Source organism: Plutella xylostella, chromosome 2 (assembly GCF_932276165.1).
Source record: "Plutella xylostella chromosome 2, ilPluXylo3.1, whole genome shotgun sequence".
NCBI lineage: Eukaryota > Metazoa > Arthropoda > Insecta > Lepidoptera > Plutellidae > Plutella > Plutella xylostella.
This window is the reverse complement of record NC_063982.1, coordinates 5,005,917-5,024,946: the sequence shown is the minus strand read 5'-3', so window position 1 is coordinate 5,024,946 and position 19,030 is coordinate 5,005,917. Positions and strand designations below refer to the sequence as shown.

The window sequence follows — 19,030 nt, the reverse complement described above, 5'->3', positions numbered from 1 at the left end:
GTCTAGCAGGCGACCAATGATTTCAAAAGATGCGCCCGTATGAACATTTTTCTTAACCCTTCATCTGGCAAGGGCCGATTTTGCAAAGTTGTCGCATCTGCGGAGCTCCGCCGGCTGAAGGGTTAAAGAAAGTGTCACCCGCGCGCTGGCCCTAATTCTAACAAATTATGACAGATATATGACATACTAGGGCCATCGCGGGGTGCAGTTTTTAGCGGTTTGCCATGTCCTTCCCTAGTAATAATCAATGCAGGCGACTGATTGGAACATTACTCCTTGCCCCCTACTAATCCCGGTAATCCCGTTATTCCCGGGCCGCGCTAGCAGCACATGGACCTCTGCATTTCCCCGTGGGCCACGCTGTCGATGCTCCAGGCTGGTAGTTCCACCTTGCCCGTGTGAGTAGCATCTTCCTCTGTCGGGGTGCCTGTTGATGGATCATAGTTAATACAGTCTGGTTTTAATCTCAGATACTAAATTGACAGATTCGAACGGTTCATCAACAGTTTTCCCGCGATTAAGTGCCAATTTCTCCATAGTCGGTTATCTAACCGCCCAGGGATTACGTCATCCCCATATAAAATTCTTGACAGATGTGTCAAAAGTCAACCACTAATACCTGGTTATGCTCTAACCGACTATAGAGAAATTGGCTCTAAGTGACGTATCGTTCTACGAGGGCGATACCGAAATGATCGGGAATAGAAAAAAGTACAAAGATATCATAATATTATTTACTTTTATTGTTTTTCATTCGATTAAACCAATCATTGAAACAGTAATTCCAGTCTGAAGTGGATACTGTCAAAACAGCTGATTTGTAAGCTTCGACCGCCTCTTCTGGGCCGCTAAACCGTTGACCACGTAGCATATCTTTAATTCTTGGGAATGTAAAATAATCATTGGGGCTCAGATCAGGGCTATACGGAGGATGGTCCATCAACTCCACGTTTTCCATATTTAAAAACGTTCTTGTTTTGCGAGCGGTATGAGAGCTTGCATTATCGTGGTGAAGGATTATACGACGATTCGGGTTAGTTTTACGAAGTTCTCTTACGACTTCCGGCAAACAAACTGTTGTGTACCAATCAGCAGTAACCGTCCTTTGTTCTTGTAATGGAATCGTAGCCACATGGCCAGTTTTCGATACAAACGAAGCGACCATTTTTTTCGACACGCTGCGTGAGCGAACAACTTTTGTTGGCTTGACCTCACCTTCGAAGACCAAAACTGCCGATTGATGTTTTCTTTCGGGCTCATATGAATAAATCCACGATTCATCACCAGAGACGATATTGTAGACAGCATTTGAACTGCCTCCATTGAACCGTTGCAGAGCAGATCGACACCAATTAACACGAGCCGACTTTTGTTCCTCGGTCAAACGGTGGGGCACCCAGCGCGAAACTAACTTCTTGACACCCAGTTCTTCATGTAAAATGGTTTGAATGGCTGTCATACCAATGCTGAGAGAAGCCCGAATCTGCTCGTATGTCACATGTCTATCTTCTTTTATTAACTGGCGTACAGCATCGATGTTATATTGTGTTACCGCTGTTTTTGGCCGACCAGTAGAAGGGACTGTGGTAAGAGAGGAACGTCCACGGCGAAACTCAGAATACCAACGATATATAGTCGTTTTACTTGGTGCTTCAAGTTTATAAATAGAAACAAGCTCGGCGAGACATTGTTCTTGAGATAAACCTCGACGAAAGTTGTGAAAAATTATTGCACGGAAATGTTCCCGCGTAAGCTCCATTTTTTACACCGACTTGTCAAATTCAAATGGTCATTACTCTTTTATTTTTTACTTTTTTTAAAATTCGAAAATGGAATTATGTTTGAAAAAACACTACATTTGATACACCAAAAAGGTTTCACTCTAATTTATTCCTAAGTATTCTATTCCCGATCTTTTCGGTGTAGCCCTCGTATTGGCGAGACAATCGACTGTTGATGGACCGTTCAGAATCTGTCTATTTAGTATCTGAGATTAAAAAACAGACTTTTAAGGGCATTCATTCATTCTTGGCATAAAAGGTGAACATTCTTTGTGTGTCTTTTAAATTAATCATTTTTACAAATAAAAATTTAATTTTAAAAACCAAGCCTAGTTTTAAGTCCAGTTTATAAATAAATAAATTCCAATAAAAAGTCACACAAAGATTGTCTTACCTTTTATGCCAACTATGGATGCTGTATATAGGGTGGACGTTTTTATCAGTGACGATGATGATGATATGAATTAGCCAGAACCTTTGATCCACTTCGCAGGCTAATGATGAAACAATGTTTACATTAATATACAGGATGTACGGCACATGAACTATTTTTTTCGGTGATAGTTTATAACTTTTTTACATAAGTTTCAAAGAAGAAAATAATTGTCATGTCATGACCTCACTTATAACTATAACCGGAATAAAAATGTATCTATGTGCCGAGCCTGTTTACAGGATGTTGTATCCAAGCTCGAAAATGAAATCAGAATTTCGAAATTCGCGAAAAAAATGCTGCACATGTAGATGTCGGCTAAGTATATTCTTTTTGCAACACCCTGTATAAGTACTGACTTCGTAATATTTCGACTGTTGAAACGATTGTTATTTACCTTCACCAAAAGACCAGCTCAGGCAGTCGACTATTTTGGCGCATGTTAGAAAAACAACAATAATTATACAAATAAATATTTAGAAATCCAATCAAAGAAACAAAGATAGAGAGAGAAAAGAAAAGCGTTTACATTAAGTTCACAAACATCCCAAATTGCTTAAACAGTGTGTTTAAAAAAGAGTATAGGGAATCATTCTACTAAAGTTCGGGAAAAAGTACTCTCCATAGTAAAAAAGTAACTATATAAAGCCTTTTTTAACACACTGAGTAAACAATTTGCAACTGTATGTTTAAGATTCCATCCGTTCACAAGACTTTAGGAATAAAAGTAGAAAAGTTTTAGCCAATTGGGATAGCCAATTCCTGAAGAAGGATTAATTTTGTTAATTTGGAAGAAAACATATACAAAACTAAAAATATATAATAACAATATAGAGCGGTTGTGATAGCCTTTGCATGTTTTCCTAAAGTCAGAAAGCAAAAGTTGATCAGAATTTATGAGAGGACTCTCTTTATGCCAACAATGCAATTTTAGCAACATTATGCAACTGTAGTTTCTTCTACATAACATATCTGTATGACTATAAACTGTTTTATATTAAATTTGTTACCTTAGAACGTATCCTGTTTATTTTGTAATTCTGATTCATATTTTTTTATAGAAATTCGTATGGTCTTTTGCAGTACCTATATTATTATTATATGTAGGTACTTCATACATCTAGTCCGTTTTTTTTAGTTGTACGTGTTATCCTATTCCTATTATTGCATATTCTGTTCATGTAAAGGCCACCACACCCTTTTGTGAGAATCACGAATATTGTCGATTCTATGGTCGATAGTAATTCAATAGGCAGTTCCTTAGTTCCCCACTTTACCGACAGGGGCCCTGATCAAGGTGTCATACAAATTGCTATCGAATTACCTATCGACTATAGTCTATTTTTTAACTAACGAATACTGAGTATGTCTGTCGCACATTTCCGATATTGACAGAGTGAGATGGGTCATTAGAAACCCAGTAGCAAATAACGTGGACCAATGGCAACGCAGTTAGACAATTTCTGTACTCGCCTGTTATAAAAAATAGACTATAGAGTCGACAATTATGTCGATTCTGAGGGCGGAAATTCTTATTTTAGAGCTGTCAAAACTATAAATTCTTTGTTCAAAATTCGACTCTGTGAGAATCTCCATAAATCTCATTTTTTTACATGTATATTGTACATATGCTCACGACTGTAATCCCCGAAGGGGTAGCCAGAGGTGACCCGCATTTTCGCTGTACATTTGTACTCACGTGATAGGTCGCGAGCCGTATCGCCGTTTTTGAATGCACTGAAGTTATCGGGTAAGTGCACATAGGCATCCCTACTGTAATTTTTACTAGCAATATTTATTGTTTGACAGCCTTAAAACTAGACTTTCCGCCTTCACAATCGACACGAATACTCGTGATCGTCTCACTGTTAGTACGGTTAGCACGCACCGGAGGGCAGTGCGTCCGAGTCGGTCTCATACGCACGCAGCGACTGCGACGACGACGACAGACGGAGCAGAGCTGAGGCCGTGGACACGAACACCTGGTCTATGCCCTGGGAATGGAGGGAGATTTAGGTTAGTGTGTTTTTAATAGATGTGTAGTGCAAGTGTTCTTTTCATACAATGGGGACGCGGGAATATGACGCGCAATCAGCGTGCCTGATCAAATATGCTGCTATTAAAAACACCCATCAGATATTGTATACTAGAGATTCTATACCGCATTTCGTCGTCGCTACGTGAGTATGAGAGCGACGCGGACGCCGTACTAACATGACGAATCACGGGGTTTTTACACTTGTCCATAGGTAATAGAGCTTGTCCAATGTCCAGCAAAAAATCTCCATTAACCACAGAATGTCTTTTAAATTGCCGCCTTTTCTTTAGACACCTTTTGTTGGCCAAGCTATACCTACATACAGATATATCTTTGAAATTGCCACTTATTCTTTAGACACCTTCTGTTGGGTAAGCTCTATAACCTATGGACAAGTGTATTTTGTCGTACAAGCCTATGGTCAAGTATAAAAACCCCGTGACACATCCCCTGTTAGTTCGGTTATAACGCACCGGGCGGCAGTGCGTCCGAGTCGGTCTCATACGCACGCAGCGACCGCGACGACGACGACAGACGGAGCAGAGCTGAGGCCGTGGACACGAACACTTGGTCTATGCCCTGGAATAGGTTATAAGGGGGTTGAGAGGTGAGGAGTGGTGAGGTTTAGGTTTAATGGGGATGAAAACTAAGTGAAAATTTGGAAGCACAATCGAGTGTGCCTTTCAGGTTCTGACCAATTACATTACTGGGGAAAGAAAATGGCGACTTAACCAACCAATTAGAACTGGGAAATTAGGCACAGTCGCCTAAGGCACCATCTGTAATTCACACACAATCACACTCAGTTACTTTTTCTGCTTTACTTACCGCTAGATGGAGCTAGTGTCGTCAGTTTCCCAGTTTCACACATAGATGACGCTTTCTCGTCATTTTTGGATTCTTATGAGGGTGTTGAAATTTAACATTGTTTGAATATTCTACTAGCGTATATTGTTATTGTGCATGTTACAAATATTATTATTTAACTTAAATATTTCACTTCTGCATAAATATTTGTTCACCTTTCAGGTAGATTAAGGTCTCGTGCTTATTATCAAATTTCAAAAACTTTTATGTACCCTTAATCATGCAAATAAATAATTTTCATTACCTGAATTAATTTAAATAAATGTACTTGAAGTAATTAAATTGCTATACCTGGTCATGCAAAGCTGAAGTTTCACAATAACTGGCTCCGATGCTGGCCGCGTACTGACTCGCGTCGCTCTCAGAGACTTGTCTGCTCTCGGCCAGGTCGCACTTGTTACTCATAAATGCCGCTAGATGGAGCTAGTATCGCCAGTTTTACCAATAGATGGCGCTTTAAGTATTTTTTTATAACTAGATGGCGTTTCACTGGTTTTTTTAAGTAAATATCTTGTAAAATAGTTTTACCTGGTCATGCAACGCTGAAGTTTCACAATAACTAGCTCCAATGCTATCCGCGTACTGACTCGCGTCGCACTCAGAGACTTGTCTGCTGTCCGCCAGTTTGTACTTGTTACGTCTACTTACCGCTAGATGGAGCTAGCGTCACCAGTTTCCCAGTTTCAACAATAGATGGCGTTTTTACCGGTTTTATGTAGTTTTTAAGTAAAATATCACTTCAAATAGTTCTACCTGGTCATGCAACGCGGAAGTTTCACAATAACTGGCTCCGATGCTAGCTGCGTACTGACTCGCGTCGCTCTCAGAGACTTGTCTGCTGTCCGCCAGGTCACACTTGTTGCCCACGAGAGCGAGGACCATGGGTTCTGTCACGTTACTGTGGAGGCAGAGAGAGGAAATACGTTTAAAATACAAATATAAATAATAATAAAAAATCTTTGCAAAATCGCACTCTGTACTGTATAGTCAGGACTTTTTAGTTGCACTGTACAATCTGTACATGGAAGCCACATAACGTTTTGTTGTCACTAAACACCGCTAGATGGCGCTAGTGCCGCCAGATTCTTAATTTTACCAATAGATGGCGCTTTTTCCTCTCTTCTATAGTGGCATTGTTTAAGACACTTGGTTATAGGATACGTGATCTTTATCTGTTTGTATAACTCACCTCTGTAACTCCTTGACCCAGCTCTTGATGCTGTTAAAGCTCATAGTAGAGGATATGTCGAACACTAGCAGCGCTGCGTTGGCGTTGCGATAGTACATGGGGGCCATCGAGCGAAACCGCTCCTGTCCAGCTGTGTCCCATACCTGAAACAGAAGGGATCTTTGATTTGATAATGTTTGTTTATTAATACGTTATTAAACGTTAGTTTGATTCGAATTGAACCTCCGACTGTACTTTGTAAAATATAGCAAGAACCCTTTGACAGCTGTCAAATCCGTAAATAATATGCGTAATTTTTTGGTTTTTATAATAATAATAATAAATATGTGGGGACATCTCACACACGGCCATCCGACCCCAAGCTAGGCAGAACCTGTGTTATGGGTGTCGGACAGCTGATATATCTACACAAATACATAGATAGATAGATACTAAATATAAATATCAACACCCAAGACCCGAGTACAAATATCTGTCTTTAAACAAATATCTGCCCCAGCCGGGAATCGAACCCGGGACCATCGGCTCAAGAGCAAGTGAACTTTATTCCCCAGGCATAAATATAAGTACTTATTTATATGTCAATCAAACGTTGTAGGACTCTTGCTATATTTTACATAGTGTCAAATTGTTTGTGATCAGACCTCTTAGCATGAATTTTCATCGTGAACGTGACTTGAAATTACTCGATGAATTTTGTAGGGAAATTTTAGTTCTGCTACCGACCGCCAGGGGCGCTGTTCATATTTTCATACAAAATTACTCGATGAATTCTACTTCACGTTCACGATGAAAATTCATGCTAAGGGGTCTGTAGACTACAAAGGTCTGAAAGTACCCACCTGCAGCTTAACCGTAGCATCTTCCAGGTTGATCTTGCAGGTGAAGAAAGACGCTCCGATGGTGGGCGAGATGTGCTTCGAGAACATCTTGCCGATGTAGCGCACCACCATGCTCGTCTTGCCTACCCCTGGAGGAGAATAGAATAGAATATGATTAAGAGCGGTGGTAGCTCAGTCGTGTAAGCACCCGCTTCTCACGCCAGAGTCCCGGCGCTGACATGTACCTAGGCCATAAGGCTATGGCTATTTCAAATGCTTAATCAATAGAAATTTTTTAAAGGTATATTGTATCGAGTGTAAATCCCTGGATTAATCTATATTTAACCTATGAAAACTGTTTTTCGTGGACTGTACCGAATAAAGTATGATTGATACGTCACTCGGGAGGCTTTTGTGCAGCCCATTGATTGGCTTCCCGTAGATACATGTACTGTCATATAAAACTGGTATGTACTTTGTACAGATATTAAATGACATGCTACAAATATTAAATTTTTGGGAAAAGCCATCTAACATAGTAACCTATTTTTCCTGTACCTCCTGCGGGTTGACTGGCAGAAAATGCTTTTAGCGTTAAGTCCACCCTTTGTACTTTTATTTGTAATATTTGTACAATAAAGAGTTAAATAATAAAATAATAATAACATAGTTGTATTAAATAGACGACCGAATGGCGTAGTGGTTAGTGACCCTGACTGCTGAGCCGATGGTCCCTGGTCCGATTCCCGGCTGGGCAGATATTTGTTTAAACACAGATATTTGTTCTCGGGTCTTGGATGTGCCCGTAAAATGGCAATAGGCCCGCCCCCTATTACATTGGGACTAACATAACACTCTGGCGAAAAGTGGGTGCAGCAATGCACCTCTGCCTACCCCGCAAGGGAGTACATTAGTACACACGGCAACGTCAAATAGTTGGCAGAGCACACTAACGTAGTGTATGTGTGCACACTTACGTTGTCTATGTGTGCATAAACGCAGAAATTGGTTTACACACCAGTAACAAACCACACACACACACACACAACAGCACAAACGAGTTTGCGCGTAGGCAAACGCCCTTACACCAGCTGTGACAAAAAAATATCAACCGGTCGAGTAAGTCAAATAGTTATAAAATTGACTTGAAGCAAAATTTCACAGCTTGTAGCTATACTCTTCGTAGCTCATTGGTAGTATGTTAGACTTACGAAACATATGTCGTGAGTTCGAGTCCACTGATGGGTATTTTTATTTTACTTTATTTAAATTTAGCGTTAATTTAAACGCTGTTGAGTATAAAATAAATTTATTTGAAACTGACAAATGACTACAAGCTGCATAGCTGTCGACTATTTATCTTCGCCAAAAATATATGATTCGTTCTTCATTTGAGAATTAAAACCATTCTACCCTCATACAATATGAATAAACGAAATTTGTTTTTAGTTTTAGTGACAATTCACCTCTGCATCTGCAAAGTGATTCACTTTGTGATTTGTCAATTTAATTAATTACTCTTCGCAGTCAGTATGGAAAGTCACTTAACCATGTAAAAAAGGCGGAGATAATTGTATTTTTATATGAACAAAACATTACAATTAGTGAAATCGCAAGACGTTTAACGGTAAGTAACATAGAATTGTAAATATTTTATTTGACTGTTAGAATATTTGTATTTGTATAAACTAAGTATTTGTTTTTTTGTTTGCAGAGGAGAACTGTTCAATTATGGGTTCACCGATACGCAGATTCGGGACATGTAGACAGTGGTCGTCTATACGGATGCATCACCACGCCATCGAGAAATCGTAGCTGCACATAGCGCTGATCCGTTCTGCAGCACCAGTTCTACGGCCACAACACATAATCTATCCCTACAAACCGTACGGGTTCACTTGCGAGCTGCTGGGTTGCGGTGTCGGAGGCCGACGAAGAAAATTGCTCTAACCGATCAGCATCGTTGAAACAGAGTGCGTTTTGCGACTGACTATTTTAAACTTTGATTGGTGCAACAATTTGGTGATATTTAGTGATGAAAAGTCCTTTAAGTCAGACAAGGATGGACGTAAGATATTATGGCGAAAAAGTGGTGAAAATTATAGTTATTGGGATTAGCTCAGTATTTTTTATTTTTCCATTTGTATAAGATTTTTGTTATTTTTTTAAATACTTATTATTATTTACAATTATGGGTAAGCCAATGTGTTTATGATGTTATTGTTACTGAGGTTGGAATAAGTTATCTTATTTCTAGCTAATTAACATGTTGATTCATATAACTAATGACTTGCCTATTTACTTTAGTAAAACAGCCAGTCCATCCTTTTCTGATGTTAATTATGATTTAAAATTGCTAATTGAAAATTTAACTACAACTATGTTTTAAAACGAAAAACAACAAAAACGTAACATCCTTAATGTTTATGTTACGGCAAGAATAAATTTAGTAATTTTAACACTTAATAACTTGTTTCATTTACTTTCTGTGTTGCTTTTCTTCGTATATACTACAATACTATTATTAACCATCTTAAAAAATAAATTAAATCTATAAAAAAAAACAAAAAAGGAATCTTGTAAGTTCAGTGGGATTTGAACCACCGTACCGATTATTGTAAGTCTTGTATCATACCAACTGAGCCATTCAATCTATTACAATGCCTTGCAAAATTTTGCTTCATATCATAAAAACAATGAATCATTGTCACTGGCACAACTACATGCTTACAATATCCGTGTGTGGGTTGCCCAGAACTAAATAATTACGTCGACGTCGCTGACACACACATACACTGCCTACGTTAGTGTGCCCTGCCAACCATTTAACGTTGCCGTGTGTACAAGGCGTGAGTGCGTGTTTTTTTTTTTTTTTTTTTGTATTAAATATTAATACAGGTATTACATATGTAATAATGTGTTTAATACAAATCTGGACGAATGATTTTTGGTGCAGATAATATTTATTAATTATGACTATTTGTGACAAGAGAGATAAGTTAAGCTACAGACATGATTTATTGATAACTATTATTCATATCACTACTAATTAGGTACGAGTTGGAAAGTGAGTGTGTTTGTCATACTTTCGTCATGATCTGTTTATTTTATTTTTTACGTCCTATACTGTGAGTAGGATAGAGTTATATTATGAGAATGAGTATGATTGTTACTCTTTCACGCAAAAGCTACTGATTGGTAATTAAATTATTTATTAATTAGGTTATTATTTTTTACGTCCTATATTGTGAGTAGGATAGAGTTATATTATGAGAACGAGTATGATTGTTTTTTTTTTGTTTTTTTTTTTTTAGTATGATTGTTACTCTTGTACGCAAAAGCTACTGATTGGTAATTAAACTTTATAGTACAGTAGTTTATAGTTTCGTAGTGATAACCGAGTGACTATGCTACCTGAGGTGTCAGGTTGCTTTGCCCCACACTGTACAGTAATTGCCTATGTTACTCTATAGGTAGGTAATTATTTTTTATTTCCCTACTGAAGATATTTGTCTGGTAGAGATTGCTATAAGCAATAAGGCCGCCTTTTTGTACTGTTTTTATTTTTAAGTTTTTATTTTGTATGTTGTTCTATATTTGGTGCAAATAAAGAGTATTATATTGTATTGTATATTTTAATGCTAAGTGAAGCTTGCAGGTTAATGCTAGTCAATATATAATTATATAGAAGACTTTATTAAATTATCCCATTATTTTCCATTAAAGGTTATCTGGTAGAAATTGATTGATTGTATATAATGTTATTATCGATAAGTTTATCTATCATAAAAGTTTTAAGAAAATCGACCTTAATCTTCCACTTACATACATATTATTTTTGGATTTTTAAATACAGTAGATATTTACGATGTGAAACCACAATTTTCCTAACACATTACTTTGTATTCATACTTGCTTAACCGCAAAACTAACTGTACGTAGTTGTTACTTCAGGAACAATTACTACAAGTTGTGGTTTTCCAATATGTCACACCACACCTGATACGCTAGGCCTAGTTAGGCTATTCGTCCACATCACGACTGAATATATGCATTGCGAAGAAAGGTACATTTGCTAGGCTAAGAAGATATTGCTTTTGAAAGATATCATCCTGAATAAGATATTTCGAATGTCTAAAAATTCTTCGACGTAATACTAGCCAGTAACTTCTTCTTGTCGTGTCAGTGACAAACATAAGAGCTAGGCACAACTGGGTCCAACACACAAATAATGCATCTCTACGCGCATAGATGACTCAGGTTAAGTGTGACAACTGCCTCAAGGTCCACCTTACGGCATCGTATATATGCAACGCAACAGATCGCATTCAGTATTCTTTGTATAGAAATACACACAAGTGCGGCCACTTCATCGGCATTGCCGACGCCGTTTCTCCATACATTTATGACATTCTTGGTGCGATTCGATACCGATAGGTAGACGCTTACCCTAAGTCTCTAGGGCCCTTCAGTGACCCACATCGCGAGTTTATCGGTGTCAGGTGGCGACCTTGCATCGGCCATGCTCCAGCGATCAAATCCTACCTCATTAATGCGTTCCTTTATGTGTTTCAAGAACAGTAGAGCCTCGATAATCGGTACCCAGGCTTATCCAAACGCCGCTGTAATCCGAACTGGGTTTGGCTGATGAAAACGACTTGTCCTTACCCGATAAGATGATACTGGGTAATTTGAGGGAAAAAGCCTTTGTTTGGTGAATAAATACTTTATTAATAAGTATCTTGTGTAAAAAATGTTTAAATATTTATCTTAGTAAACCTCAATACATATTTTCTAACAAAATATATGTTTTTTTTGCTTACTATAATCTGAAAACTCTGTGAGTCCGAACTGCAGTTATGTTTTGGTGTTTCGGATTAACGAGGCTCTACTCTACTGTACTTAGAAGTAGTATCAGAATGTAGGGTTAGTTATTGCTTATCCCAAGTACTTACAAGGAATGAAAAAGTTGTACCTACAAAATGCTGATCACAATAAGCCCCCTTTGTCCCTGCTGAGGGATGTCAGGATGGATGTATACATACATAGGTTTAAGGTTTAAGGTACTTTATTTCTCATAAGAACATTATAAAAAACATTCACTCAAAATGAGAACTTAAAATTCTAAATACTTATTGTTACTTACAGTCCAACTACAAAGTCGTGAAAACGGAAGTGGATCCTAACTAATCGTTTAAGATCGTATTTAATCGATCTGTTATAGGTATTTATTAAAGGACTATCTGTTAAAATCCATAATCAATCCATATTTTATTTTTAAAATGTATGTAAAAGTAAGTAAATAACTGATGATCATAAAAAGTCTTAGCAAAATCGCACTCTTTGATATCAGGACTTTATAGTTTGACTGTAGTAAATTATACTTATTACTAAAAAACGCGACCAATGGATTCCCCACAGGCTGACGGAATCATGCCGATATACAATGCAACTTCAGATAATTAAAACATCGTAATAATCTATTCAAAGTAATGAAGCCACAAATTTTGGTAAGTAGGTAGGTACTATCTACTATTTATAGTTAAGCTAAAACTAGTAGTATATAAGTACTTATATACATATGTTAGTATACAATAATATAAAAAGGTATAATTTTAAAAGTTGTTATAATAGGCCAATGGTTGTGGGTAGTTTGTTTTAAAACTAATTATTTTGCTCGTTAAATACTTGGTGTTAAGGGCTATTATTAAGTAAGCAAAGATTCCGACTGCTGGCTAAGTTCGTGAAGTATATTTGTGATCTGCTCCGTTTAGTGTTTTTTTATGGCACATTTTAGGATAGTATATGTTGGGATACGAGATAATTTTTATTTGGCTGATTATGATGATGATGATTAAAAATACGTATTGTTCATGTTTTTTTATTTTTATTATTTATGTTGTTTTTGTTATTATTATTTACCCATATGAGTAGTATTATTTTCCTTGTTTGTTCCTTGTAAATTAAGTAGGTAGGTATATCGTATTAATATGTTATTACTATTTTTTCTATTACTATTTAATGATTGTTTTAATTTGTGTTATAATATGTTGTTTCAATAGCTTCTTGAAAATAGGTAAAGACTTGGATTCTTTAATTATTTTGGGTAGTTTATTGTACATCTGCGCTCCCTGAAAGACCAGACTTTTTGTCCCGTAGTTTGTTCGGGTTTTGATTAGGGTTAACAAGTTTGCACTTCTTGTGTTATACTTATGTTGTCGTTTTTTTAAGGTTAAGTTTGAATGAATACTTTTGTTTAAGATTTTATATATTAATACACATGTTTTAAATGTAAATATTTGATTAATGTGCATAAGCTTAGTTTCCTTGTAGATTTTTGAGGTTGATTCTAAATAATCGTAGTGAAATAGGACTTTAATGATTTTATTTTGTGCTATTTGTATTTGTTTCAGGTATGTTTTGCATGCTGAGCCCCATATTTCTATCAAATATTCAAGGTGCGGTTTGACTAGGGAATTGTAAATTGTGTACCTTACTTGTTTAGGCAGACATCCGACTATTCCACGCATAGCGCCCATGAGTGAAATAAGTTTTTTCCTAATCTTATCGATGTGTGTTTTCCAAGTTAATTTGGAGTCGAGTATTAAGCCAAGGTATTTTTCCTCATTGGATTTGTGAATAATTTCACCATTAATTTTTAAATCGTCATGTTCCTGAATTTTTTTGTTTTTAGCTGAAAAGATTATGTAACAGGTTTTTGAGGCGTTAATAGTAAGCAGGTTGTATTGAAACCACATATTAAGTTTGTCTAAGTCTTCCTGAGCCTGAGTTATTAATTGTTGGATGCTGTGGCCAAAGTAGAATAAGCATGTGTCGTCTGCGTATAGGGCGATCTTACCATGTAATCCTATTGTGTTTATATTATTTACGTATATCAGGAATAACAAGGGTCCCAGTATGGATCCCTGTGGCACACCGAAATCAACCGGCTGGGAAGCACTCTCAACAGAACCAAATTTAACTAATTGTTGCCGATTATTTAGGTATGATTCGAATATTTTATGGGCGTTGCCAACTATGCCAATACTGTTTAGTTTTTGTAGTAAAATTGAGTGGCTTACCGTATCGAATGCCTTTTTTAGATCGATAAAAACACCCAGTGCAATTTTTTTATTATCTATATTAAGTTTTATTTCCGTGACGAGGTCTACTGTAGCAGAAAGGGTATTAGATTTTGGTCTGAAACCGTATTGTTTGTTAGACAGGAAGTTAATTTTAATAAGATGTGATTCCAGACGATTATATAAAACCCTTTCTAAGATTTTAGATGGCATGGGTAAAACTGACACTGGACGGTAATCACCGGGTGTTGACTTATTTCCAGATTTGAAAATAGGAACTACTTTTGCTAGTTTCATGCATTCAGGGAATCGACTTTCCTCAAGACAGTTGTTTAAACACCTAGTTAGTTTAATTAGTACCAATTTTTTAATACATTTTATGCTTTTAGCGCTTATGCCATCAATTCCAGTACTTGTGTTAGGGTCTAGTTTGTCTATAATTTTGTTAATTTCTGATGTTGTACATAATTCAATTTTGCTTAGTTTAGTGGTGTTAGTCGACCCATTAGTTATAATATTTATGTTGTTATTGTGAAATTTAGGTGGGATTTGATTAGCTAGGGTAGAACCAATCGTAGAAAAGTAATTATTAAAGCAGTCACATATTTCTTTTTCGTTTGTTATCTCTTTACCATCCACGATGATCTTTGCCGGTATGCTATTCCGTTTTTGTTTATTTTTTGTTAACTCGTTTATTAAACTCCACATCTTTTTTGGTTTATTAATACATTTGTTGAAGGCTTTTTTGTAAAATAGGTGTTTAGTTTTTTTAATAGTTTTACTTAACCAATTTCTTTTATTTATAAAATCTGTGTGAAGATTAGTATTCTTTGGGTATTGTTTTAGTTTTCGCCATAGCTCGTTTCTTTCACGAATGCCATTCATAATTGTTTTGTCTATCCAGTCGTCTTGCGGTTGATTTAAATATTTAATTTTTTCGACTTTATTTTCACATATTTTATCCTTTATGTAATTGTTCAGGTCTTCATAATTTTCTGATTCTAATGTATTTATTGATGACTCCACGCTTTTAAACAATTTACTGTAGTCAATAGCACTGTATTGAAGTTTTTGTCTTTTTTCATTTACGAACTTTTTAAGTTCCAAATAGATTTGTTTGTGATCTGCTAATGGGGAATCTATAATAGAAAATAAGAACTTTTCATTTTTAAGGTTAGAACATGACATACATCCATGAATTCTGAAGGTCAATATTATTATTTTTTAAATTGAGATTTTTCTAACTTTTTTTTTGGTTTGTAAGAAGTTTTTCAGTTTTAATAAAGTAAATGAATACTTATCATAACACAGAGATAACAATGAACAGTTGATGACCTGTGATAGATACAAGACTTATCTCAATAGGTTTTTAAAGCAAAAATATTAATAAGATAGGAATTAAAACCGAGATGGTTTTTGAAGATGACTTGATGAAAAGAAAAAACATTTGAAAAGTTATAAAAAGAATTGCATTAATAATACTGTAGATTGAAATGGGTTCTAGCTCAGCTAGATTTCAGCTAGAAAACCATGGGTGAAGTCATGGCCTGCATGACTAAATTTTATATACACTATACAATATACACCACACAATATTGTAGAAAGTATTTTTTTTCTTTGGCTTTGTAGGGCAAAGACATTAACCCTTTTCTTATTGTGCTACAAACAAATTTCTCTCATTTTTAAAACCATAAATCATCCACCTCAATAACAAATCAAAGGCCTAGTTAGATGTGCATGAAATAGAGACAAACTACACCTATAACTTAAGTAAACCCCAATTCTTTAAAGATATATTAAAACTACTATACATAAACTTATAAACTATACAGAAACAATACTAACTATACAGAAACAATTCTTACTATATAGAAACTTTTAAAAAGAAGTATATTACATATATATGAATGTCAAGGCTGAACATGATAAAAATGAAGTTCCAAGTCATATGAAATTATACAAGGATTTCATTTAAGAGTGACATCGTGACAGAAATTTGCACTGGAATCTCTTACTTTTTTTTAAAGCAAAATTGGCCTGAAATGTTTTAGTGCTTGTAGAATATTATGAAATAATTACATCTCACATTCCATTGCATAGTGATGAAGTAAATATAAGTTGTGCTATTTGTAGGAATGCAATGTGCTAGTTGAACGATGTAAATAAGTAGGTATGTAATAAATTCTTTGTTATCATAAACCAAATGATTAATCATAGGCTTGCAAACTGGTTAGTGGCATTATAATACACGCAAATATTCACTAACTAATAATAGATGCCTATTTCGTAACCATCCAGTTCAGTAATAGCCATTAGAGCATAAAAAACTCGCTTTTAAATTATACAAAGTTGGTCTTACCTTGGGAACCCAAAACAACTATTTTGGCTTCTATAACTTTCATTTTAAAACTATCACAGGTACAAATTACACGAATAACTTAACGGACACTTAATAAAACTGTTATCACATCGTTTTGTAAGTTTATATCGAAGAATTTGCGGCAAAACTCAAGGAAATAAAAAGAAATAGGCCTCCACTCCTCATTTTACAGGCAACTAAAAAAATATGAATTGACAGTTGATACACTTGTCACTGACAGCTGACAACTTGACAGCACTGTAAAAATGACATTTTAATCTGTCAGTTGTCATTGTAAGGCATAACAGGCCAATGACGAATTACAGGCCCGTTCTTTTAAACCAATTATGTGTTCGATTTGAAAAAAATAAACTTCAGGAATATACTTAGACACGGAGAATGTTACTGTAATTTTTTTTTTTATGAAAATATTTATGAAATACCACGCAAACCGCAAGTTGTTAAATTGAACGGACCCCCTTTTACTCTATGATAATTAGTTAATCTACTTGACAACAGATGGCATTAGTAGTGTTTTTTTCTCTTTAAGTAAGTCCCGATGCATCAAAGGGAAGATTGCATGGCCACGGCATCTCTGAAAGAACTGACTTTGTTGCGATTTAAGTCGAAGCTGAAAGGTCAAAACCTTAGATTTAACAGCCTACGTTATCTATGCGTTTATGCACGGCCGCGCGGTGGACATATGGAAAACGGCATGGCCACGTACCTAACCTACATCTAGATTTCTAATAGATCTAGAAGTCTTATTTTTAGGTCAGCGCTGCGACCTATAAATACTACCTTTTCTCAGGCAGGTAATAAGGTAATAAGCAAACAGCCCCAGTTGGGATTCAAACCTGTAACCGTCAGCACAACACACGATATCACTGATCAAGGTTTTATTTATATATATAACCGGATCATTTTATTGAAGCGTCCTTTGTCCGAAAATTAGCATAACTACTGGGCATGGAGGAATCAAGGCTATTCTCCATAGATTTACCACGAAATGGCCGTACGGCCGTATAATATGCCTTTTTGTTGATTTGATGGTATGGGCGGTTTCTATGTGTGTGGAAGAGGGTAGGGATAGAAAAAGAATCTACAGAACCTATAGTAAAAGTTTAGTACCTAGTTATCCTAACTAATATTATAAATGCGAAAGTAACTGTGTCTGTCTGTCTGTCTGTCTGTCTGTCTGTTACTCTTTCACGCCAAAACTACGATTTGAATGAAATTTGGTATACATATGGTCTAGACCCTGGGAAATAACATAGGCTACTTTTTATCCTGTTAATTCCCACGGAAAAACTTTTTAAGGCGAAGCTAAGCTCGCGGGAACAGCTAGTTTTTTATAAAACAGAAATAGCATTGTGGAAATCAAAATACCAACGAATGTATTAAAATGAATAATGAATACAATACTCCTAGTTCTAGCGAAAATTAAAGTAACTTTTAGATCGTAGGTAAGTACTATATAGGAATTATTTAAAAAAAATTAGGTACTTTGTTGGAAAAACAGATGTTATGTAGGTACTTACCTACCTTATTAGGAATTGGCGTCCCGTGTGAAGTAGCCCATACTATCGCGTTTATCCAGCTTACCACATGACTAAGTTCATAGTTTCATTATTTTCTGCAAACCATACAACGGACAGTTTTATTTCAGTGATTACGAAGTAGACAGAAACTGAATTAAATCACTACTAGCGCCATCTAGTACCGAAACTCATGAATACAACATGCTCTCCGCTCACCAATAGATGTCACTGTTACGGATTTATCGCCGCATTTAGCTTTATGACCACTTTAGCTGGCTTTTATCCTGATGAGAAAGTTGTAATTTCGCTCCTAAACATATTTGTTGGATTACATTCGCCGATTTCGCTTTAGTAATTTGGATAATGTATTGCGAGTTTCCCGGTAATGTTATGTTTGTATGTTTTGTTGGCTGTATGGTGATAGTGTCGTTTGCTTATTGGTGCGGGAAGAAACTTAGGAAGATGTTTCTGTCTATGCTTTCACCGTTCCTCTTTCCGTTTCCTTTCCCTGTAGTTTCTTTTTCTACTTTTGGGCAAATATACATAGCTAGTCTAATATACATAAGAGTAGTAATAGGAACTTAGCATAAACATATAAGATAGGTACACACGGCAACGTCGAATGGTTGGCAGGGCACACTAACGTAGTGTATGTGTGCACACTAACGTTGTCTATGTGTGCATAAACGCAGAAATCGGTTTACACACCAGTAACAAACCACACACACACACACACACAACAGCACAAACGAGTTTGCGCGTAGACAAACGCCCGTATACCAGCTGTGACATAAAAATATCAACCGGTAGTGTTAGTGAAATAGTTATAAAATTGATGTGAAGCAAAATTTCACCGCCTGTGTCTATACACTTCGTAGCTCATTGGTAGAATGTTAGACTAATGAAACATAGGTCGTGA

General features: G+C 36.2%; 1 protein-coding gene across 6 annotated transcripts; it reads right to left on the bottom strand.

Moving 5' to 3' along the window:
• LOC105398582 (ras-related protein RABF2b) lies at nucleotides 1–16,794 on the bottom strand. Of its 6 annotated transcripts, none has more exons than XM_048621770.1 (7): nucleotides 16,571–16,794; nucleotides 7,151–7,278; nucleotides 6,309–6,451; nucleotides 5,873–6,017; nucleotides 4,726–4,831; nucleotides 4,139–4,208; nucleotides 1–427 (listed from the first exon to the last, which is right to left on the bottom strand). In XM_048621770.1, exons 1-7 carry the CDS (start codon nucleotides 16,611–16,613, stop codon nucleotides 235–237), a joined length of 828 nt encoding a protein of 275 aa, XP_048477727.1. In that variant the 5' UTR covers nucleotides 16,614–16,794; the 3' UTR covers nucleotides 1–234. The 6 variants fall into 6 exon arrangements, with proteins under 6 accessions (XP_048477727.1, XP_048477734.1, XP_048477745.1 ...); XM_048621781.1 differs by having other exon boundaries at nucleotides 293–427; nucleotides 4,103–4,208; nucleotides 16,571–16,793; XM_048621777.1 differs by lacking the exon at nucleotides 4,139–4,208 and having other exon boundaries at nucleotides 16,571–16,793.
• Nucleotides 16,795–19,030: the final 2,236 nt, after the last annotated feature.